Consider the following 24,270-nt stretch of genomic DNA (forward strand, 5'->3'; position numbering starts at 1 on the left):
ATATTAGCATAATAGAAATTAAAATGAAAAGAAAACCCATAAACAAAATGAACAGAAAATTATGTGAAACAGGAAACCAGCACCACCACACACAAAAAATGATTAATACAATATCAGAAATGGACAATTCACTGAAAAGGCAAAATAGTAGAATTGAAGAGATAGAAGCCAGAACTAGTGAGCTAGAAGATAAATATCTCATCACTACAAAGATAGAAGAGCAAGCAGAAAAAAGGATTACAAAATCTGAAGAACATTCATATTAGACAACATGAAGAGGAATAACTTAAGAATTATCGGTATTCCAAAACAGGAAGAATCAGACAAGTCCACAGAGGAGATAGTTGAAGAGCTTCCAGAAGAAAATTTTCCTAACATCCTGAAAAGCAAAAAGATAAGCATTCAAGAAGCTCAACGAACCCCAGAAAGGATAGACCCCAAAAGACAACCACCATGGCATATAATAATCAAGCTCTCCAATATCAAAGATAAGGACAGAATCCTGAAAGCAGCTAGGGAAAAGAGAAGTATAACATACAAAGGCAAGCAAGTCAGATTAAGCTCAGATCACTCAACAGAAACCATGCAGGCAAGAAGGCAATGAGGAGACATATATAAAACCCTGAAATAAAAACACTTTCAACCAAGAATCCTCTACCCAGCAAAGCTGTCTATCAAATAAGATAGTGTAATCAAAACACTCCAGGATAAACAGAAGTTAAGGGATTTTGTCAAAGCCAACCCTGCTATGAAAAACATCCTAAAGAAGTTCTGTGGACTAAGAACCAACAAGAACAGACAACAATCAGAGAATGACGTATGTGGCAGCATCACCCTGAATTCAATCGACAAATGGAAGAGCCAAGAACAGAATAAAATTATAAGAACAGAGGATCTAGGCAGTCAGTCTATAACCAAAACAATTACAATGTGAAAGAAGGTAAACACAGAGGAACAGAGATCCAGGTGATGGGAAGGTCAGGTAGATCACAGGATAAAATAAAACTGTCTTAAATTGAGGGAAGAGTTAATGGAATATAAGGTAACCAAAACAGTGGGGTTAGGGTGGGGGGGTTAGTTCGGGTGTTGGGGAGGGCAATACAAGAAGGGGGAGGAGGTGAAAGAACAAGATAGATAGGGAAACACTGAGACAGGTTTGCATGGCCTGAGTGGGAGATAGGTAAATAGTGATGCATGCTCAACCTTGGAACAGCAGGGCTCTGTGACACAGGGATCTAGGCATAGTTTGAGGAGGGGAAATAATACTAAAATGCTTGACTGTCTTATAAATATTGGTTTCCCTTGCCTACTCTCATAAAATAAACACTTGAGTGGGATAGAAAGGGATGTTGGGAAACATGATTACAGAAAACCTGTAAGTCCATCTTCAGCCTATAGCTTATTGGAATACCAAAAAGGGGTTCTAGAACTTGCCCAGTGAAATAGGCCTCGTGCAAAGCCTTTGCAGAATATACGACCTTAGGTGGAATCCTGAGTCCCACCCAGAACCTTCCGAGGTGGGACATTCACACTAGCAAGGACAAGCAGATCAGCCTAGAACAGCTAGAGCAACAGAAGACACATCTTCAAAGAAAAATCATCAGGAAAGACCCAAAACAAAAATATCAGCATGACTGGCTACTACAAGAATAAGAAAGCTGTTCGCCAGGAAGCCATCAAGGCAAGCAATCAAGTTCCTTCAGGACAAACTCCCCTCTAAGACTGAAACTCAAAGGGAACACATAAGCAAACATGTAAGCTTGCTAGTGACCACTTTGGTCTACTGGTGAGTGGAAGAGGAGGAAAGGCAGCAATGAAGAAATGGGCTGAGTTCAACCACAGTCCACTGACTCCCGTTGACCTGGAGATGAGAGAGAGAAGAGGAAGGGCTGGTTGGTCCAAAGTGTGGTGAGACCTGGGGACACTTATGCCCATGAACAAGGACATAGCCACAGAGGTCTAGAGCTGAGAGTGAATCATCCAGCTGATATGAAGTGAGGGGAGACGCACTAGAACACCCAAACGTGCAGACAGTACCCATTTGACCTAGCCTTGATGACTTGATAACCAGAGCTCGACAAGAGGAAGATTACAAAAAATATATATTATTTGTTGATAAAGGAAACAAGGCTAAATTGCTACAATTTGGTGAACCTGACCTATACTCATGGAGGTAGTTAACTCTAAATACCAACAGAGAGGGAAAAAGTCATCACATCAATTACCAATGTTATCCCCTCTGTACATAGGGTAGATAGGGATGGGCAACTTATACATTGGCTACCTAAAATGAGGGGGCAATAAAGGCATGAAGTGACTGGCTTACAAGGTTTCAAGAGGGAGTATAGTTTAAGAGTGGGAGGATGGGGGAAAAAGAGTCCCCATCTTGTCTAGATGGGTCTGGTGAAAAGAGATGGGCATAAGATTCTTATGATTCAATAGTGAATAATTGTCATCATGACTAATTGTGACTGTCACAATTGTAAAGGTAGAAGTTTTGTAACAAAAACAGGGGAGTGGTTAATCTTACAATCCAGAAATGGAGGGACCCAGGACCATCAAGGGGGAAGAGCACAAGCAGAATGCAGGACTGAGTGGCTGTTAACAGGAATTGGCGCTCTAACATGGGTATAAAATGAGCCATCTGAGAAGCAGAAGTAGGAATCTCATTACCATCAAGAAAGAGGAGCTGGGAATGGAGTGCATTCTTGGGACCCTGAGATCCCTGTGCATTAATCTAGGGTCAGAGAGTTTGAGAAGTGACAGAGAAGAAGCAGCAGTAGAACCAAGAACCAAACATCAGACAGAGCCGTGGGCCTCCCAGTCCACAGAGGAAGTAAAGGTTCACTTACAGAATGGGGTGTTTCCAGATACTTCATTAGGGGAGCTAGGTATTCGGACCCACAGAGCTAGAACTGAGTGCCTTTGGGCTGAGGTTTATAGTGGAATGGAGAGCCCTTTAGGCATTTATCGGCAGAGCGGAAGAAGCTTTGTAGCACTGTCTGAGCAGGACAAAGGTCAGGCCATTGGTCAGCAAGGGACATAGCTGAAAAGAGGCTGTACTTGGAAGAACTGTGCCCTGGGCATTTCTGACCCTGTATTTTAACTGACAATTTCTCTAATAAACTCCATAACCATGAACATTGTCTCAGCTATGTGTGACTAATGTACTAAATGACTGAAAGCAGCCGAGAAGTACAGCAAGCTGGAGGATGGACAGTTGGTGTCAGAACTGGTGAGGAGGGTTGGAAGGTGGAGGCATGTCTGACTTCAGTCTCACAGGAATTGACTTGGGTTGTGGTGGAGTTTGATTCCCCTCCTTCATGAAGTTAGAGGAGGCCAGAAGCTGCTTCCATGCCACCTTTATGCCATTTCTAAAAGACTTTGTTTATTAATTATGTAGAAACCGTTTTAAATACACAAGCACACACAAATACCACATTATGCAAAAATAACGACCCTCTTGGCTGATGGAAGCCTCCTGAACAGACGTTTGAATTTTCAAATAATTTACCTTCTCAGAAACTTAAGAATTTTTAAGCCAATATCATAGTCTTAAGAAATGCAGAATTGTGGACTGAAAGTGAGAGTCTTTCATTCTGTGTGAAAGAAATAAAATGCTACACCATTTGAGGACTGACGTTCGATGTGTATGAAATGGAGAAACAACAACAGTTATTATTTAAAGATCACAGACTATTCCTAAGTGTCCTGTTCTGAGAGAGTTCTATCATGAAAGCAATCTAGGGCCATTAGATTCTCACATTCAATCATGCAATAGCTGCCTGTTAGTTTTCACTTATTACATTATTCCTATCAAGAAAGAGAAAAAAATAATTGACATCATTTTATCAAACCATTTTCGAGTCTCCATCAACTCCCACCTACTATTATCTTTCTCTTTTTTTTCTACTAATGATAGGATGGGAGAAAGGAGGATTTGATAGACCCCCCCAAAACAATATCTCCAAACCTAGAGGGATCTCCTGAGCTTGCTTGAAACAAGTATTTTAAATCACCAATTTATACCAGACACAGGTAGTGACTGAGATATCACAGAAAATGAAGAAAGAGTTCAAGAACAGCTAAGAGACAGACAGATAATAAACAGCACATATAAAGGTCAGTGGTTCAAATATGCAAGGAACTTTCAAAGCTAAGCTTGACCTGTCTTAGAGCAGGTACAACCAGAATAATCCTTTGAGGAGAGAATGGCGAGACTTCATCTCGCGTACTTTGGACATGTTGTCAGAAGGAACTAGTCTCTGGAGAAGGACATCATGTGTGATAAAGTATAGGGTCATTGATAAAGAGGAAGACCTCCCAAAGAGATGGAATGGCACTATGGTAGCAACCATGTGTTTACACATAACAGCTGTGAGAAGGCCGAGAGACAGGGAGTGTTTCGTTCTGTTGTGCATAGGTAATTTGGAGTCGGAACCAAGTTGAGAGGACATCCAACAATAACAAACCTGACTTGAGAGGACAGTTGAACTAGAAAGCAAAAGGAGGAGTGGGGAGCTCTGGACCGTCAAGAGACAGCTGGCCTGAAAGTCAGGATTTCAGTTTTGATTCGAAGAGCAAAGGAAAAGTGTCTTCCATTCTCCTTACCTTCCCAGCCTAAGGGAGGGACACTTCCCTCCAAACTTCCTTGAGATCCTCCTGTCACAGTCGGGATTAGATATGGTCATGACTAGGAGTATTTGGTACATGCTGAACCTTCAAATAAGCGCTCATTCCATCAGTCAGCAAATGATTAAGTGCAACGTGAGCCTGGTTTTCTTTTTCCCATTACAAGGGGGCTTCAAAATATTTGTGGAAAAATTGAATTATACAATACATCCACAATGTCCTCTCAGATGTACTAGCATTTTTGTTACTCCTAAGGACTCATTCCCCATAGATCCCCTTCCTGAGTGGAAACTTCTTTGCTCTTAAGGGTGTCTTTGCCTGTCATACACCTAAAAGACTTGAGAGAGAAAGAGTTGAATCCTGAAAGGCAGGCCACTTCCAGCCCATTGATGAACAGCCATGCCTTCTAGACATGGTAGACTCGAAAACCAACGCTGGCATCTCAGGTGATGGGAATTCCTGCCACCCCCTCATGAGGCTGGTCTGTAAAACTTCACTAACTCAGTACGATGAAAGACATGTCATTCCAAATCCCTGAGACACGTGAGAAGTTGGCTGGTCCAGTTTGTTGACAACGAGGAAGGCAGCCTTCCTACTACCTAGCATACAGCAGAGCCCAACCAAGTGCTAACCAGAAACTTTATAAGCCAATCGTGTGATCTGATTTACATAAGATAACCAATATACTGTGTTTAATTACTCCTCTTGTCATTCAGTAATAAGTGGGAGCTCTGGTAGCGTAGTGGTTACGAATCGGGCTGCGAACCGCAAGGTCAGCAATTCAAAACTACCAGCTGCTCCGCAGGAGAAAGATGAGACGTTCTGCTCCCGTAAAGATTAACAGCCTCGGAAACCCTGTGCAGGGTCACTATGAGTCGGAACCGACTCCACGGCACACAACAACAACAATACTATGCGTTTACTTTTTTATTTAATGAAAGCATTTAAAACTTTAATACTGGTGACCTCAATTCTGTGGCAACTGGATATTTATTGATGCCACAACAGTGATGCTTGCCTATTATTTGTCCTTTTGAGATAATAGAGAGCCCACCTCCTCGTGCTGAACTGGGTAAGATGAAGCCCAGTACAAATGAACAGTTTCCTTCAGATCTAAATACCCAGGTCTTTATACACCATTTGCTGTTGAGTCAATTCCAACCCATAGCAACCCTACAGGAGAGAAGAAAACAGTTCCACAGGGTTTCCAAGGCTGTCTCTTTACACATGCAAACTGCTCCATCTTTCCCCTGAAGCACTAATGGAGGACTCAAACCACCAACCTTTTGGTTAGCAGTCAGGTACTTATCCAATGCACCATCAGGGCTCCTTACTAAAGGTCTATGTTGTGTTGTTGGGTGCTCTCGAGTCAGCTCCGACTCATAGCGACTGTATCTGTACACAAGAGAACGAAACACTGCCTGGTCCTGTGCCATCCTCACAACCATTGCCATGCTGGAGCTGCTGCCACTGTGCCAACTCATCTTGTTGGGGAATCTTCCTTTTAAGGGCTTTCCAACCTGAGGGGTTCATCTCCCGGAACTGTATCTAGCAATATTCTGGTGTGGCACTGGGGGTTATTGCGCTGGCTATGAAGTTGGTTTGAACAGCAAGGTTGGCAGTTCAAGTTCCTCAGAAACCCTATACAGGGTCACTGTGGGTTCGAACCGACTTGACAGCACTTAACAACAACAACAATATTTATACTCAAGTCTTTGTTGTTGTTGTTAAATGCCATCCAGTAGGTTTTGATCCATAGGGATCCTCAATAGGGTTTCCAAGGAGCAGCTAATGAGCTTTAACCAATGATCCTGTGGTTCAATACTAACTTTGCAGTCCAGTGCATTAATCCACAGAGCCACAACAGAACTCCCTCAAGTCTTTAGTGAACCAAAAAGCACCAAATGGCAGGGTTTCTGTGTCAAACCTATGATGTCTGATGCAGCGTAACAACGTAGCATTTCACTGTGGAGAGAGTTAATCAGGAAGATGAACACAAAATCCTCCTTACTGACGTTCAGACACACGTTTTCTCTGTGCGTAGGGCTTAGACATTGATGAAGTAGGCGAGGAAAGTATGCTGACATCCTGGCACGTGAAGTGACTAAAATGCATCCCAGTTCACTGAAATCGCTGCAGTGCTCACCAGCGAGGCCATGGTGAACCCGATGACTTCAATGTAGCCGTCATCGTGACGCTGAGGTTCGAAATCATGGTGATCTCCTGGATTTCCCCAGGGCATTGTGCCAGCACAATATCTGAAAGATAAGATTAAAAACAGAATTGCACCCGCTCCTCACTTACCGACACAGTCCAGTTATATCAGATTGGAAAATGAAAGCTGGTTACATCCAACACATTCCTGATGAATTATACCTTTACACAAGTGCCAAGTCACGTCATCACACAACTATCAAACCACTGCACATCCTGGGCCAGTCAAGTAGACACATCACCTGACCCACCACAGCCAACGTCCCTTGGCTTCATGTCTCAGCTGTCATTCCTGTTAGGTGTGCATTGTTAATGCACAAAATAGTCATAGAGGGGTTTTTCACCCTTGGGTGAAAAATGCATACTGTCGGATAATGAAACAGTCGATGGGTGAGGATGTATTTTCAGTCCATCCATTCTTCCTGAACTTATTGGTAGGAATTACGTTCTAGTTATACTGCTATTTCTAAAGCAAAACCTATGAAAGCTGGAACTTCTGTTAGGCAGAAAACTGTTAGAGAAGAAAAATCCTTCTTCTAAGAGGGCAATTGTTGTTGTTGTTGTTGTTAGGTGCCATTGAGTCAATACCAACTCATAGCGACACTACATACAACAGAACAAAACACTGTCCGAACCTGGACCAACCTCACAATTGTTGCCACGCTTAAGCCCACTGATGCTGCCACTTTGCCAATCCATCTCGCTGGGGGTCTTCCTCTTTTTCTCTGACTCTCCACCTTACCAAACATGATATCCTTCTCCAGAGACTGATCCCTCCTGACAATATAGCTGAAGTATGGGAGACAAAGTTTGGCCATGCTGGCCTCCAAGAAGCACTCTAGCTGCACTTCTTCCAACACAGATCTGTTGGTTCTTTTGGCAGTCCGTGGCACTTTCAATATCCTCCTCCAACACCATAACTCAAATGCATCAGTTCTTCTATGGTCTTCCTTATTCACTGTCCAGCTTTCTCATTCATATCAGATTACTGAAAAGATCATGGCTTGGGTCAGGCGCACCTTAGTCCTCAAGTTAACATCTTTGCTCAACAACACTTTAAAAAGGTCTTGTGCAGCAGATTTCCCTAATACAATATGTTGTTTGATTTCTTGACTGCTGCTTCCACAAGTGTTGATAGCCATGGGTATTTTAAATATGGCACAGGTATTTTCAGTACCAGCAGGGTCACCCATGGTGGACAGGTATCAGATGAGCTTCCAGACAAAGACAGACTAGGAAGAAGGAGTGACAAACTACTTCCAAATAGTCCCTGAAAATGCTATGAATAGCAGAGAAGAGAGCGATGGAAAGGTAATAACACTGCACCCTGTCAAAGGTGGAAAACTTGCAAAGACCTGGTAAAACAAGGCAGTCCTGTTGCGTTCTGGCTCTCACAGGTTTCTCTGTATAATAAAAGCACAGTTTTGGGTCCTTAATGTGTACCTTCAAATAGAAGTCTGATTTATCACAATCTCCAAAGTTTTGCTGGTAAAACATGAGACACAATTTGACATGCAGAGGTCCCCATTGTGGTGTTCAACTCCACCCTCTGAATCCCACGTGGCTGCTCTAGGCTGTATCATGAGTTCTCAGCAGGTGAAATCAGAATTTGGTCTTGGAAAATACATTTACATGCTAGTAGAAAAAGAGAAATGGGGTGGTAAATATTAAACATTATATACAAGCATAACTGAGATAATCAGTCCCCACAGGAGAAGGGAAAGGCCACCGAAGGAGAAAGGTGGACAAGGGGATGAACGAAATAAGAGTAGAACCTGCAAAAACCAGAACCTGTGTAAGGTAGAAACCCTGTCAGAGAAGGAAAACGCAAACCCCATGTTCCACTAAAATGGCGCCTGAAAAGCGGTAAGACAGCATCCTCTCCAAGGTGGAAAACTTGTGAAACCTGGAAACACAAGGCTCTCTCGGGCTTCCCTGTTCAGGAAATCAAAGAGAGGAGGGAAATAAAGGAAATTGGAAAAGTAGAAGAGGGTCTTCTGAGAGGCAGAAAGGCAGGAATGGGACGGAAAAGAGAACAGGGGAGAAAATTACAGACTGATAAATATTTCTCTAAGCCTTCTACTTAAGCAACTAAGCTGGAAAGATTTCTGCAGTAGGATGGTAACTGACTACACTGATTACCCAAGTAATCACAGGACTGTGAGATGTCTTCCCGGCCACAGATTTATTTAGAATTCTCATTTCAGTTCAATTCTGTCCAAATGGAAAAGATTTGTGGAGCTTGTGTCTGACCTGCTTGGTTTGCTGGAAACAAAAGGTCATACATCCAACCTTCCAAAAACTTGGCCTGGGGACCTTCGACCTAGTTTTAAGCCACTGAGACAATGCGCTTTTTCTGAGACTATTCAATCTTAAATATCCCTTTCTCTGGAGGTAGAGTAGGGCACCCAAGAGAGCTGAAACCCTAGCTGCAGCATGCTACTCTAATCGATGCCATTTTTTAAGGACAATCATCTTGTAGCTTCTGTGAATGAATTCCACGCTCGAATCAGGCTGGATCGTTTCCCAACAAAATAAAAGGAAGCTTTTGGGAAATGGAGAACAGGAATTGATTCTCCAGTCTAGGATGCATGTGAGGAGCAGTGGCTGAAAATAAAAAGTCAATGTTCCAACACGAGGGATGGCGGGGTTTCTGAAATGAATCAGCAATGAGAACAGAATTCTCAAAACTGGAGGAGAACTTTCATAAACTCTCCAGATAACGAATTTTCATGGTTAATAGCTGGGGTTATTTTTTTCTGTCAGGAAAGCAAAGCTTCTCAAATCAAATCAGCATTCACATCACACTGTAGAAGCCAGACAAACAGAACTCACCTGGGTATGTTTAAAAATACTAAACACTGGAACTTCAGCTCCTGGATCTTTGGAGTGAGGTCAGTCCCGTCACACTGCAACAATCAGAGCAGAGATGTCAGAGACTCGGCACAGACTCAAAGGGAATCAAGAGAACTGGGGGACAGTGGCAGGTTCCTCCTCCACCCCATCTCTGATTCAGTGGGTGCCATTTACTATGACTACCCAGTTCTGATGACCGCTTTACAGAACCAGTGTCTGAAGTTTGACTTCCTTTCATTTTTCATGTAAAAACAAGGCTGGCACTTCACCGCCCTGATTGCTCTCTGTCACACAATCAAAGGGACCACTGTGAGGTTAACATTAAGCATTTAGGCTTGTTCTAGCAGCATTCAAAGGCTGGGGGATGCTTCAGGGAATGAATGATACAGGAGGTTAAGGGAATGGCATGTTTCTTCACTGTCATCTAAATCGAATAATGGTAATGAATATACCACTTACTTGTTTTGGTTTGGGGGATAATGTTTGAATTTTGAAAATATGAAGCATAGCATGTGCTGGTGAGTCGCTGTATGATAAGCACTGAACTGTAAGGTTGGTTTGAACGACAAGGCTGGCAGTTGAAACTCTCCAGCTGCTTCTCAGAAATTCTATACAGGATTGTTATGAGTCGGAACGGACTTGATGGCACTTAACAACAATATGTTGAACATGATTTGAAAGGTATATACACTGCAAGTTTAAAAAAAAAAAATGGTAGTGGTGCTGTGTGTTAAACAGTAGGCTGGTGGTCCAAACCACCACCAGCTCCATTGGAGAGGATGAGTTTTTCTGACTGCATAAAGATCTGGTCTCAGAAACCCTACATCGGGTCGCCATCATGCAGTCGACTCAGTGGTAGTGGGTTGAGGGTTTAATTCTAAATTAAGAAGTCATAAAAGTACAACGGCTAAGCACTCAGCTGATAGCTGAAAGGTTGGCGGTTCAAACCCAGTCAGCAGTTCCAGGAGAGAAAGACTTCGTTATCTGCTTCTGTAAAGACTACAGACAAGAAAACCAAATGGAGGGGAGCTACAAAGGCAAGGAGTGACTGGCTTACAAGCTTTCAAGAAGGAGCTTAGTTCCAGAGGATGCGAGGGAAGGTAGAATCTCCACTGAGTGGTTTTCAACCTGTCTGGACAGAGCTGGTGAAAGGAGATGGGGATAAGACTCTTGTGGTTCAATAGTGAATAACTGCTATCAGGATTGACTGTGAGTGCTGCAAATGTAAAGGTAAATGTTTTGTAACAAAAGGAGGGAGTGGTTGATCTTGCTGTGCAGGAGTGGAGGACCCTGGGCCCATCAAGGGAGAAAAGCAGTGTGTGGGACCCGACTCAGAGAAGTAGTGACGCCAGAGATGGAGGCAGAGACCATGATGTGGAGAGATGGAGTGACTGGGGACTCCGGACTCAGGGAGGGACAGGGGCTGTGTGCTGACTTGCAGGGTGTTCACATTGGTTGTTTGATGATACATGGAGGGCATTGTAATTATTGCAAAGAAACGAAATAGATAGGATAAATGTAAAGCTGATGTTCTCCCATGTAAACTGTCACTCAATGCACAATAAAAACTTAAAAAAAGAAAACCACATGGAGCAGTTCTACCGCACAGTGTCGCTGTGTGTCAAAATCCACCTGATGGCACCTAACAACAATTATAAATTCATAGTATCGCCACTCATGCTTTGCTCTTATCCGTTTAATCTCTTAAGAACTTGGACTGACTTTGGAGCAAAATGACTTTACTGGAGTCTCGTAACAGTTCTTGGTCTCAAGGGTCAAGAGCAGCTTGGCCTGGATACTTTTGTAAATAGTGGCCCGGACTGTTGGCACTTTCCACATGAGCATTCCCAGATCCCGTTCGTTAGTCAAAGTCAAGCCTCCAGTTTCCCTTCCTCGGTTCCCACTGGTGACAAAACTCACAAGAGGGAACTCTAATCATGGTTTCTCCATGTCCATGGATTGACGCTCACTTTTGTATCTGTGTCCCACAGCCTCACTGAAGGCCTTTCCCAGGCCCTCCTCTTTGGAAAGGGGAGTGAAATCTTCCTACGTTCCTTGTGCGTTTGCAGTGCTTTCTCCAGGAGGACTTTCCATCTAAGTTCAATGACTTGGCCGGCAGTCAAGTTTGTCTCCAGCACCTGCCTCCTTCTCCCAACTGATGTCCACGCAGCCTGGTTTTCATAAACATTCGCCAGAATGATTTCCAGAACATCTTAGAATTCTAAATGAGCAGAATATGCTCAAATGTCATTTAGAAAAGGAATCGAATTCTAGACAATGACTTAGGTGTGCTTATAATACTCCCAACTACCCTAGAGGAATCGATGTATTTGAATTGCAGTGTCGGTGAAGGTGATTGAAAATACCACGGACTGCCAACAGAATAAACAAAGCTTTCTTGGAAGAAGTACAGCCAGAATGCTCCTGAGAATGAGGATGACCAGACTTTGTCTCTAGCACTTTGGACATATTATCAGGAAGGACCAGTCCCTGGATGACACCATGCATGGCAAAATGGAGGTTCAGAGAAAAAGAGGAAGACCCCCAACGAGATGGATTGACACAGTGTCAGCAACAACAGGTTAAAATATAAGGATAAATGTGAGGATGGTGCAGGACCAGGAAGTGTTTTCTTCTGTTGTGCATAGGGTCGCTATGAGTCACAACAACAACTAAGCAAGAATGTCTTCTCCTCCATTTGTTTCAGAGTTTGGATCTAAGTTTATACAGATGAGTATACCAATGGGGAAAAATATATAGACATCATAAATGATCAAAGGTGAGAAGTGTCAATAAGTAAAACTTTTCTAAAGTGGCATGTGATACATAAATATCATGTAAAACAATATTATGACATTCTGAAAAAGATAATCATAAATATTGTTGCATTTTGAACCAAATTCTGTTGTTTTTGTTTTTAAGTTTCTGCTTTTTCTTTCTGGGAAACATGTCAATGATCCTAGGAACTTATGAAAATTGTGAAGGGAAGAGCATTTAAAAATGCATGTTTTTGTTAAGTGTTGTTGAGTCAGTACTGACTCACAGCGACCCTGTAGAGGGTTTCCAAGGAGTGGCTGGTGGGTGTGAACTGCCAGTCTTGTGGTTTTGCAGTCCAGAGCTTATCCTACAGTGCCACACCAGGACGTCTTATAATGCATAGTGTTTACCAAGTTTCCTTACAGATGATTGTTCAATCTTACAACTCTTTGACAGCAATTTTCAACTTTTTCCCGATTTCAGACCCGCCCTTGGGGAAATGTTTGCATGTATGCAATTCTGTCTATGATGTCAAGAAATCAAAACAGCAGCAAGGAGTGGAACACCCAAGGCTGCATTGTAGGGTATTCTTATCGATGGTTTGGTGGGTTCTGGTGTTGTGGTAATATAAGCAAGGAGCCCTAGTGGCACAGTGCTTAAGCAATCCACTGCTAACCAGAAGGTCAGTGGTTTGAACCCACAAGCCACTCTGTGGGAGGAAGGTAAGGCAGCCTGTTTCTGTAAATCCTGTGGAAACTCTCTGGGGCAGGTAAATCCTGCAAGACTTGCTGTGAGTCGTATCAGCATCTTATATGAATGACACTCAAAAAACTGCCATTGAGTTGATTCCAACTCACAGGGTGGGCTTTCCAAAGATGCACATCATTAAAAGAGCAAAAAGCTTCATCTTTCTCCTGCAGAGAATCTGCTGGGTTTGAACAGCCAATCTAGTGCTTATCCTACAGAGCCCCCAGAACTCCTTTACATATATGTGTTGTTGTTGTTAAGTGCCATTGAGTCAGTTCCAACCCATAGGGTTTCCGAGGAGCCAGCCGCTTGCACCACCGACCTTGCAGTTCAAACCTACTTTGCAGTCTAGTGCATTAACCCCCAGCACCACACCAGGATTATTAACTATTTCATCAGAAACACTGACTTCATCTGCCCCTCCATTCTTTTTATCCCCTTCACAAGAAAACATAGAATGATGTCACACTAGCCTTTGTCTCTTCAGTTCCAGCTGAGTTAGAAAATTTGTTTCACATTGGCTACCCAAAATGGGGGGAGGGATACAAAGGTAAGAAGTGACTGGCTTACAAGCTTTCAAGAGGGAACCTAGAGCCACAGGGCAGGGAGGATAGTAGAGTCTCCAGTAAGTAGTACCCAACCTGTCTAGGAAAGGCTGATGGAAAGAAATGCAGATGGGTCTCTTGTGATGCAAGGGCGAATAATTGTTATCAGGACTGATTGTGAGGGCTGGAAATGTAAAAGTGGATATTTTATAGCAAGGAGGGGAGTGATTAACCTTTCAGTCTAGGAGCGGAGGGCCCTGGGACCATCACTGGAGAAGAGCGGAGATCGGGACCCCACCCAGAGAAGCAGTGAGGCCCTGAGATGGAGACAGAGAGGATGACGTGAAGAGATGAGTGACTGAGGACTCGCAATCCAGAGAGAGTAAGGGCTGTGTGCTGAGGACCGTGGGGGGTGGGGGTGGGGGGCTTGCAGGGTATACCCTTTGGTTGAGTGATGATGCATAGACGGGATGGTAACTATGGCCATGAGATGATGTATGATAGAATGAATGTAAAACTAATGTTCCCCCATGTAAACTATCACACAATTTAAAAAATAATAATAATTATATAAAAAAAGAAAATTTGTTTCATATGTGCTTTATTGGATATTACAAATCTTAAATTAAGTTTTTTCACATCCTCTATATTCCTTTAACTCATATATTTTTCTCTGTTCTCATGTTGTCATGGGCTCCATTCTAGCTGAGGGCAAGCCATACTGTGCTCCATAGAGTTTTCAATGGCTGATTTTTCAGAAGCAGATCACCAGGTCTTTCTTCTAAGGCATCTCTGGGTGGACTTGAACCACTGACCTTCTGGTCAGCACCCATGCACAGCTAAGTTCCCTCTGTCACATGCTCTTATTCTTTACCTACTCCATGATAAAGGAGCACTTAGTGGCACAGTGGCCGAGCACTCAATTGCTAACTGAAAGGTCAGTGGTTCCAACCCACAAATTGCTCCTTGGAAGAAAGACGGGGCTGTCACTTCCTTAAAGATGACAAGCCAGAAACCCTACAGGGCAGCTCTGCTATGTTCTGTCAGGTCTCCGTGAGTCAGAAAAGATTCAGCTGCACCAGATTTTAGTTATTCCGTGATAAATTCAAATATGGCTCTATTCTCATCCCTTTTTCCCCTTCTCCGTGTTTATTTCTTTCTGGCATTCTTTTTTACAATCTTCAGTGAGATGGATTGACACCGTGGCTTCAAACATAACAGCTGTGTGGATGGTGGAGAGTCAGGTAGTGTTTCATTCTATTGTACACATGAATCAGAACGGAGTTCACAGCATCTCACAAAAACATATAGCATGCTATCATACATAACAGAATCATGCTCAGTCCTCCCTTTAGCTTGGCTACTCTGAGGAAACCTTTCATCCCTTTTCTACAAAATTAATTACCCTCTGTCTTTATAGGCTTCTCCTAGAGAAAGGCGAACTTCTCCCCTTTCTGTGCCTCTAAGCAGCGTGGGTTAGAGATGTTGCAGACCGTGTAAGACTGGTCAGAGGTTCGAGGCCCTATAGGCCCGAGTGTAACAAATGAGGCCACTGGCAGTTAATGGCAAATTGTTTTTCATCTTAATATTCAGTTACATGTATTAATTTAATACACGGAGCTCTTGATAATCCACAGATAAATGTGATATTTTCCTAAAGCCGAGACTAAAGGTTGCAAGCTTAAGCCTTTCTCCAAAGGGTTAACTAAAAATATCTTAGCTACTTCTCGGTTCTTTGTTCTATAGACAAAAAAAACATCCTCCCTAATCCTTTTCCAGGTGCAGCCCATTCACCTGAGCATCTCGAGTCCTCCTGCAGACCTGGCTCAGGAAGCTGAAACAGCAGGACTCCGCCCAAGCTTTTGTCCTTACCTCTCACCTTCCCCCACCTGAGCTCAGGGGCTATAGATATGTTAATTGGGCCTGAGAATCCAAATTGCTGGCCTGGGATTTGAACTAGCGAAGTACGATGTAAAGTTACCTGAATGTCTGGAAAAGTACTGATGTTAGCTGTACCTTGCCTAAGTCCCTCCCAGCTTGGTGTGAAGCTCCTCCCCTAAATAAAAGGAAGGTGCAGAACGAATCCAGGTGCATTACGACTGGCAAGGCGTGCGTTACAGCATACAGGGGGTACAGTCCAGCCTTACTGCCTGTTTAGCTAAGATGTTTACTATGCAGGATATTACGGCCTTCGTGGCTGAGATGTTTGCAATGCAGGATCTGCCTGATGCCAGTCCAGCATTCACTCTGGTTTCGGAGTGTCTCTTTGTCTCCTTCTGTGTATTCTTTTGCTATATCTACAGCCGTCAGGTATCTCCTCCTCATGAACCGAACCCCTGCGTCGAGGCAGGTCCCCAACATAGAGACACAGTAAGAAATGCGCAAACATTTCCCTCGGTGGTGAGACGTCCCGAGCAGGGTAAGGAGTGAGTGAGCACAAAGACAAGAAATCAGTGCATTCCTCTAAAATGAAGACCTGATTCAACTCCATCTCTCCATCTCTTCCTTGTTTGATTGTTTGTTTGTTTTGAAACTTTTTTTTACTGTGATTTGGATGAAGGTTTACAGAGCAGATCTGTTCTCCACTCAACAACTTATACACATTTTGTTTCACATCTTTGGTTGCTATTCCCACAATGCAACGTTACTTCTCCCACTTCCTCCTCCTTTCCTCAGCCTTCTGAATTCTGTCAGTGCTATCTCTGGGATGAAGGCTTCCCTGCCCCCAGTGTTGACAGAGTCACCACTTCTCCTTGTGCCTCTGTCATACCCTGTCAATGGCAGAATGACAACACTGATTCTACTTTTTGTGGCATGTGCTGCTACTCTTCTGAACTGTGGGGGTCACCAGTCTTCCTATGAGACTTTATCCCCAGCAACCACAACAGTGCCTGGAACATAGGTGTTGTTATATGCCATCAAGTCAGCTCCAACTCATAGCGACCCTGTATAGGCTTTCCGAGGAGCGGCTGGTGAATTTGAACCGCCAACCTCATGGTACAAATCGATCTTGCAATACAGTGTTTTATCCCACAGTATCTCATCAGGACTCCTGGCACATAGTAGGTGCTCATAAATGTTGGCTAAATGAACAACAGCCAATTATTGCTAAGGTTTATGTTGTTGTTGTTGTTAAGTGTCATCAAGTCTGTTCTGACTCATAGCAACCCTGTATAGGGTTTCCAAGGAGTAGCTGGTGAGCTTGAACCTCTGACCTTGTGATTCAAAGAGACCTTGTGGTCCAGTGTTTTATCCTACAGAACCACACCAGGACTCCAAAGTTCTATCCAGTCCAATAAACCAAACCAACCCCATCAAGTCAATTCTGACTCCCAATGACCCTGTAACAGAGCACACTTGCTCCTCCAGGTTTCTGAGGTTGTAAATCTTTACGGAAGCAGACCACCTCATCTTCTTCCCGCAGATGGCTGGTGGGTTCTAACTGCCACACTGTGTGTGATTTAGCAGCCCCACACTTAGCTCACTGCATCACCATCTAGGAGTTGGTATTTGTATTTGGGGTGTTCTTGTTCTGGGTTTTGCTCATATTTAGATACAACAAGCAATATACTCAATACTTACAACAACTTTAACATGTTTGGATAGATCTCTGGAACTCCTCTGAAGGAAATCAGAAAAGGCTGCCTGTATCACAAGAAAATAAAGAAGAAAAGAACAGCCCGCTCAGTTGCTTGCTCATATCAAAGCCCTGCTTCCATATGATAGTCCCCAGTGATTCCAAACAACTCAGAACTATAAAACAAGGTCTTCTTTTATGCTGATCCAAGCAAAGCAGTATGCAGCTAGCAAGTTAGACACTTTCTCATTATTTTCACACTACAACCAGCGGTAGGATTTCCGATTGCAGAAGGAGAGTGGGACAAAGAGTAATTCCAAGGATGGATGTGTTTGAATATGTACTTTGGCAACTTCTTGCTTTCTGTCCTTGCCACTGTAAGTGCCTTATTCTATCCCCTTTCATTACCGCCCTCTAGACAGTGTATCTATTTCAACCACACTTTCTTTATCAGTATCCTGGAAGTCTTTTCTTAACTCTCGGGATGTCCCTGAGGAGAAAGAGAGATAGAAAAGGGAAGGGGTCCCTTTAATTTCACACATGGGTCCATGAGCAATGTCCCTCACTTCTTCCATTCTGCCCAGGAACAATATCCCTCACTCTTTCCATTCCGTCCAGGAACAATGTCTCTCACTCTTCCCATTCTGAACAAATGTCCCTCACTCTTTCCATTCCATCCATGAACAATGTCCCTCACTCTTTCCATTCCATCCATGAACAATGTCTCTCACTCCTTCCATTGTGTCCATGAACAATGTCTTTCACTCACTCTTTCCATTCCTCATTTCAAGGCCTCTGTGTCCATACTACATTCTCAGTTTCCCACTTCCTATACTGGAGCTTCCATGAATTTTCACACTACTCCTTGAATATCATCTCCTTTTACAACAAGGAACCTCGAGGGCTTTATGTTTCAAAGATGATGAACATCAACTCTCTTCCTGACAGCTAGCTTAAGAATTATACTCTTATTTTTATTCTAAAGCCAAGACATGAAGCATTAGTCATATGTCAGCACATCCATGTAAACGCCTGAGCTGTGTAATTATTTTTAATGTGGTTGGCATCTTTATTGCTGAGAGTGAGTGAGTATTAAATGATGTGTAACAATAATACTATACAAGGACTCCCGATAGTAATAATAAAGTGAAATCTATACTTACCCCCGCATAAAACATTTTATTGCGAAAACGACTGTTGAATTTCTCTGGATTTGCTTCTGTGAAAGAGAAAAGGTAGGTCTTGAAATAGAGACCTCACTAAAGGTAGTCTTTAGATGTGTATCCCTCCTTTCCCACCTGCCTGCCCACCCCGCTGACCCCACAGATGTAGCAGCTTCCCTCTCCTCTCTGTCTTAGGTCCAGCTCAGTTGTCCAGCGCCACAAAAATGCAGTTCCAAAATGGCAAACACTGTCTCCAGCTCCGAGCTTGTTGGAAATGCAAATGATTGGGCGTGCCCCTCCACCAAAAAATTAACCACATCTATTGCTGTTGGTTTGCTTTTGACTCACAGCACACTATAGGACAAAGTCGAACTGCTCTCTAGGGTTTTCAAGAATAAATCTTTACTGGAGCAGGTAACTTCACCTTTCTCCCTTGGAGCTACTGATGGGTTTGAGTCACTGGCCTTGATGCTAACAGCCCAATGCTTAGTTAACAGCATCACCTGTCTCCTTGGGCCTGCCCCAGACACTACAGTAGACTTTCTGGGGCTGGGATCTAGGACTCCATGGTTTGACAAGCTCTCCAGGTGATTCTGACATACATTAAGGGTTGATTGAGACACTCCAGACAGACGCCATTAAAATGGAGGTGCTGCAGGAGATAACAGGGGTGAGGGGAGTGGAAGGCAAGGGATGGAAGGAGTGAAGGGGTGGTTATGTGCCTTGACTTTCACAGGGCATGGCTTCTATGAGTCTGCAAATGTACCCAAATGTGGGGTTATTGTTGTTAAATGCCATTGAGTTGTTTCCAACTCAAACCCTGTATAGGGTTTCCGAGGAAGAAATGGTGTGTTTGGCACCAACCCTGTGGTAAGCAGTCCAGTGCTTATTCTACAGCGTCACCCCAGGATGCCAAATGTGGGGGTACTGGGGCAAAAATCAATGAAAAGTTTGATTTTACATTAGGCATGACTCTAAACCTCCCTTGGCCCTCCTGCTTGTAACAGATCCTTGAGGAATAAATCATTTATTTGGTTTTGTCTAAGATACAGACAGTCAGCTGACTACCCAAGGATTTATGCAAAAGCACTCACTAGAAAGTGATTCTATTTTTAATTTGCTCCCATATGCTATATAAGCTGTTGTTGTTGTTGTTATGTGCCGTTGAGTCGGTTCCGACCCATAGCGACCCTGTACAGGGTTTCCGAGGCTGTAAATCTTTACGGGAGCAGAAAGTCTCATCTTTCTCCCATGGAGCGGCTGGTAGTTTCGAACTGCTGACCTTGAGGTTTGCAGCCCGATTTGTAACCACTATAAGCTGAGGACCACGAAAAGATGGAACAATAACCAGCAACGAGATTTTCCACATGAATTCTGTAGACTACAAAATACCTATAAAAATATTACTATTTCATCAGGATTTTTACTAATAAAATTCTAAGGATTTCCAAAAGACTCCACTGTCCAATTTTTTTCTTGCTTTCTCTTACTTGCCACATATTTCCATCAGTTCATTCTGAGACCTAGGGCTTTCTCTAAGCCATTTGTCCTCAGAAAGCTGGCTGACTAGCTAAAGTTCTCTGCGTCCTAACTCTCTTCTGGAAAGGCAAGTCTCCACTCTTCTTGGCAACATGAAGAAAAGGAGCAGACGTCACTGGATAGCATGGAGCAGAACAAAAGTCACAAGAATTTAGCAATCTTAAATAGCTTCATGGTTATTGTCATTATTGTTAAGTGCTGTCGAGTCTGTTCCGTCTCAGAGTGAGCCTGTATAGAGTTTCTGAGGAGTAGTTGGTGTGTTTGAACCATTGATTCTGTGGTTAGCAATCCAGTGCTTCTCCTACGGCACCACGCCAGAACATAATTTTAACATATGGCATGGAAACTTGTAACGGTTTGCAAATGTAAAAAAACAACAACAACAAAAACACCATCAATATTTTTGTAGAATGTATCTTGAGAGCCAACTTGATCTACTAAAAAGTTTCTATATTTTACATTTCTCTTAAATATCCATTCTGTGCTACTCAGTTAATCACCCTAAGTCTAAGAACAAAATAAAACAGAAGACAAAATCTAAAAGGTGAATACATGCTTGGTAAAGTAGAATGTCAGCAAAAAGGAGGCAGTCCCTCAATGAGATGGATTAACACAGTGGCTGGAAAATTAGCTCAGACAAAACAAAGATGTGAGGATGGCACAGGACCAGGCAGTGTTTGCTCTGCTGTTCACAGAGTCACTGGGAGCTGGCACCTAACAACAACAACAACAACTAGATAAGCAGAAGATAGCAATGCTGCCTGCTGGTCTGCCCGACTAATGTTCTGGTTTGGGCTGTAGAGTTGACCCTTTTCACAGTCTGAGTGGGCTTCTTCAGGATAACTTTGGTGGGTGAGTGGGGTGTTGTTTTTGACTGTTTTTTTTTTTACCCAGAGTAGGCTGGATACCATTTTCAATTGCATTAACTCTTTCTTGCTTTATGGAACCAGAGATAAATAACAATCTTTAGGACTAGATATCATACACATTGTTGATGTTGTTAAAGTGGCATCAAGTCGCTTCTGACCCATAGCAACTCAGTATAAGGTTTCTGAGGAGTGCCTGGTGGGTTTGAACCACTGACCTTGTGGTTCAATCTGACCTTACAGACCAGTGCATTACCCTGCAGTACCACATCAGGACTTCTATTTTCTTTTGTTGTTCTTGTTAAGTACCATCGAGTCAGTTTTGACCATAGCAACCCTGTAAAGGATTTCCAAGGAGCAGCTAGTAGGTTTGAACCACCGACCGTCTGGTTCAATGATCTGAAAAGTGTTCTAGAGGGAGCAACTCCTGAAACTTGAAAGATGAGCAGGCATCCACCAGGGGATCCAGATGGAGAAGCTTTCAGAGAGGGGACCCCAGACAACAAGGGCTGCTCAGGACACTCTGTGTCTGAGCCTCCGAGTCTAGAGAGAAGCCACTTTGTCCTCAGCAATGACAGAGCTTAGCATGTGTCGCTACTGGGAAACCTTACAGGGGAATTGTGTTTGTCCTGACTTCTCCGTTCTATGAAGCATGAAATAGTCATTAAAATTTGAAATGCAGCAGTCTGCATGTCTCCGTGTACTCAAGGAAAACAGTAAATCCGAACTCAAATTTAAATACCGTCTCCTCTAGAATCAGAATTGCATCTACTCTGACCTGGTAGCACATTAAGGCTCAACCCCTCTGAATAAAAAGTCATCTCAACGAGGCACAACAATTTAAGCATCCAATCTCAGATTCCAAATTTGATGTGTTTAATATCTTTCATATCCCAAACGTGACAATCTCCTTAACACAGATGGTGAAGAGACCCAGTGTGGTCTTATTATAACAGCTCTACCGATGGCTACCATGTTGCTATTGTTGCTAAGTGTCCTCGAGCCGGTTCTGACTCAGAGTAACCCTGGATAGCATTTCTGAGACTGTAAATCTCAGAAAGCCTCATCTTTCTCCTGTGGCAAAGATGGGTACACATGAACAGATTGGAATGTGTTTGAGGTACTTTCTCAAGCAGTGTCATAATGCAGTCATGAAGGGCCTGGGCCATATTCTAAATGGCACTTAAATGACGGATCCTATCACAGCTCCACAGCGGTTATCAGTTTTGTAGCAGTGACATAGTTACTGGGAGAAGGGCAAGAAGTATCACTGTTTTCCCACCAGATGAGGTCTAGCATCGCTCTGATGAAAGGCAGAAACCCAAATGGTGCAAATGTTTGCCTTCTGGACATACATAGCTGATCAAATGGCAGTGCCTTCTTCACTCTTTGGTTTGCCACAAGTCATTCTCAAGGCAGTTCTAATAAGCTGTCTCAAAGTCAATGTCACTTGTAAGAGAAATACAACACAGGTCCAAACTGTTATGCCAGAATTCAGGGTTCCCAAAGACCACCAAGGAGCCGACGCCGATGCAAGTGCACAAGGGTTGTTTATTCAAGCTCGAGCCTGGGCCTTCTCCGTATCCTGCACAGCGGACTCGGGAAAAGGCCCTGAGCTCTTTGTTAGCGGAGTTTTTATAGAGTTTTCAAACAAGCTTAGGTTTTTCAGCTTTACAATATTTGGATTGGTTGACATTTGGCAAAGTATGAGATGTTACAGTTTAATTGGTCACTACTGGTGGTCTTTTGTTCTTAGGTTAGGATAAGGAAAACATCTGGCATCTGGCCTTGGGTTGTCTTGTCTATAACTTATCTAGTTCTCGCTGTTGCTAGGGGTGAAAGGATATTCTAAGGCAGCATGAGCTGATTTAGCACGTTCCTGGAACAGGAGGACGTGTTCAGGCTAATGTACAGAATGGAGTCTTTTTCTTGGTCATACAAAACCAAAGCAAACCCACTGCCATTTAGTCCAGTCAGACTCAGAGCTGTCCTCTGAAGGGTGTCCAAGACGGTAAATCCTTCCAGGAGCAGAGAGCCTCATCTTTCTCCCACAGAGCGGTTGGTGGGCTTGCAATTAGTTCAATGTGTAAACCACAGTGCCATTACAGGGCAATGATCTCCTCTGAATTCATCCCAGGCCACTGGATGGGTTATTTTTACATTGATGACAAAAATTATTTCCGTAATTCCTTTTTGTCAAGATGCTGCCATAGTAAGATTTGTATTTGTTACCAAGTCACATGGATGTATTAATATAATTGCTAATGAAAGGTATGCTATTTCCTTGAGCCCTGGTGTGGTGCTGTAGGATAAGCACTGGACTGTCAACCTCAAGGTCAGAGGTTCAAATCCACCAGCAGCTCCTTTGAAACCCTACACAGGGTGGCTATGATTTGGAGGCCAGACGGTACTTAACAACAACAATAACAGCAGCATTTCCTTGACTACGACCTCATGGTCATCTGACCCAGTCTTCATGCTCTCTTGCCTGAAACCTCCTGAAGCTCAGAATCACCTCCATGTGTTTTACGGAAAGTCACACACATCATTTCTAGAAGTTTCAAACTGAGCCGCGTGTTTGAAACCTCAGCTATGAGTGTTCTTGGTGTGAGGACAGCCAACCAGAGTAAGACTTTGTATGTTGTTGTGCATGTGTTCGCATTAGAGTGGGGACTTAGTGTAGGGAGAAGGAAAGCCAACATTAATCCATCATTAAATTGATGCTAATCCCATCAATTTGACTTTCCTTTTTTAAGTTTATATTAGCCTGTTATGATAATCCTTTCAAGGGATGTCTTGTCTTTGTTATGCTAATGAAGCAGCGTTAGTATGAGGTGTATATTGAGACAATCTTTTTTGAGACATAAAGAAATTAAGCAAGCAAATGAATGAGCATCAGTGAGGGGAGACAGATACCAAGACACATGGAGATCTCTAAGGAACCAGATAGCATAGTGGGTTATGAGTTAAGTGGCTAACCATAAGGTCAGCAGTTCAAATTCACCAGAGATGGAGGCGTCCTGCTCCCATAAAGATTTACAGCCTTGGAAACCCTATGCAGGTTCACTATGAGTCGGAACGGACTCCACAGTACTTAACAACAACATGGGAGAAAGATAAGACTTTCTGGTCCCGTAACAATTTATAGAGGGCCGCTTGAGTCAGAACCAACATGCAAGCACATAACAGCAGCATTAGCTTTATATTTATGTGGTTGTTGTTGTTGTTAAGTGCCATCGAGTCAGTTCTGACTCATAACAACCCTTTATAGGGTTTGTGAGGAGTGGCTGGTGAGCTTGAACTGCCAATCTTCCAGTTCAAACAGATCTTGCAGTCCAGTGCATTAACCCGCAACACCATACCAGGAGTCCTTA

General features: G+C 43.2%; 1 protein-coding gene across 1 annotated transcript in view; it reads right to left on the reverse strand.

Annotated features, from left to right (window-relative positions):
* DGKI (diacylglycerol kinase, iota) overlaps positions 1-24,270 on the reverse strand; it is a 323,066-nt gene that overhangs the window by 180,321 nt on the left and 118,475 nt on the right. Inside the window, exons 16-19 of the mRNA XM_006861237.1 lie at positions 18,492-18,547; positions 17,334-17,396; positions 9,682-9,755; positions 6,779-6,890 (exon numbers count right to left, since the gene is read on the reverse strand). Of these exons, the coding sequence (XP_006861299.1) occupies positions 6,779-6,890; positions 9,682-9,755; positions 17,334-17,396; positions 18,492-18,547 (305 nt within the window). The remainder of the gene's footprint in view (positions 1-6,778; positions 6,891-9,681; positions 9,756-17,333; positions 17,397-18,491; positions 18,548-24,270) is intronic.

This window comes from Chrysochloris asiatica, unplaced genomic scaffold (assembly GCF_000296735.1).
Source record: "Chrysochloris asiatica unplaced genomic scaffold, ChrAsi1.0 scaffold00041, whole genome shotgun sequence".
NCBI classification, from domain to species: domain Eukaryota; kingdom Metazoa; phylum Chordata; class Mammalia; order Afrosoricida; family Chrysochloridae; genus Chrysochloris; species Chrysochloris asiatica.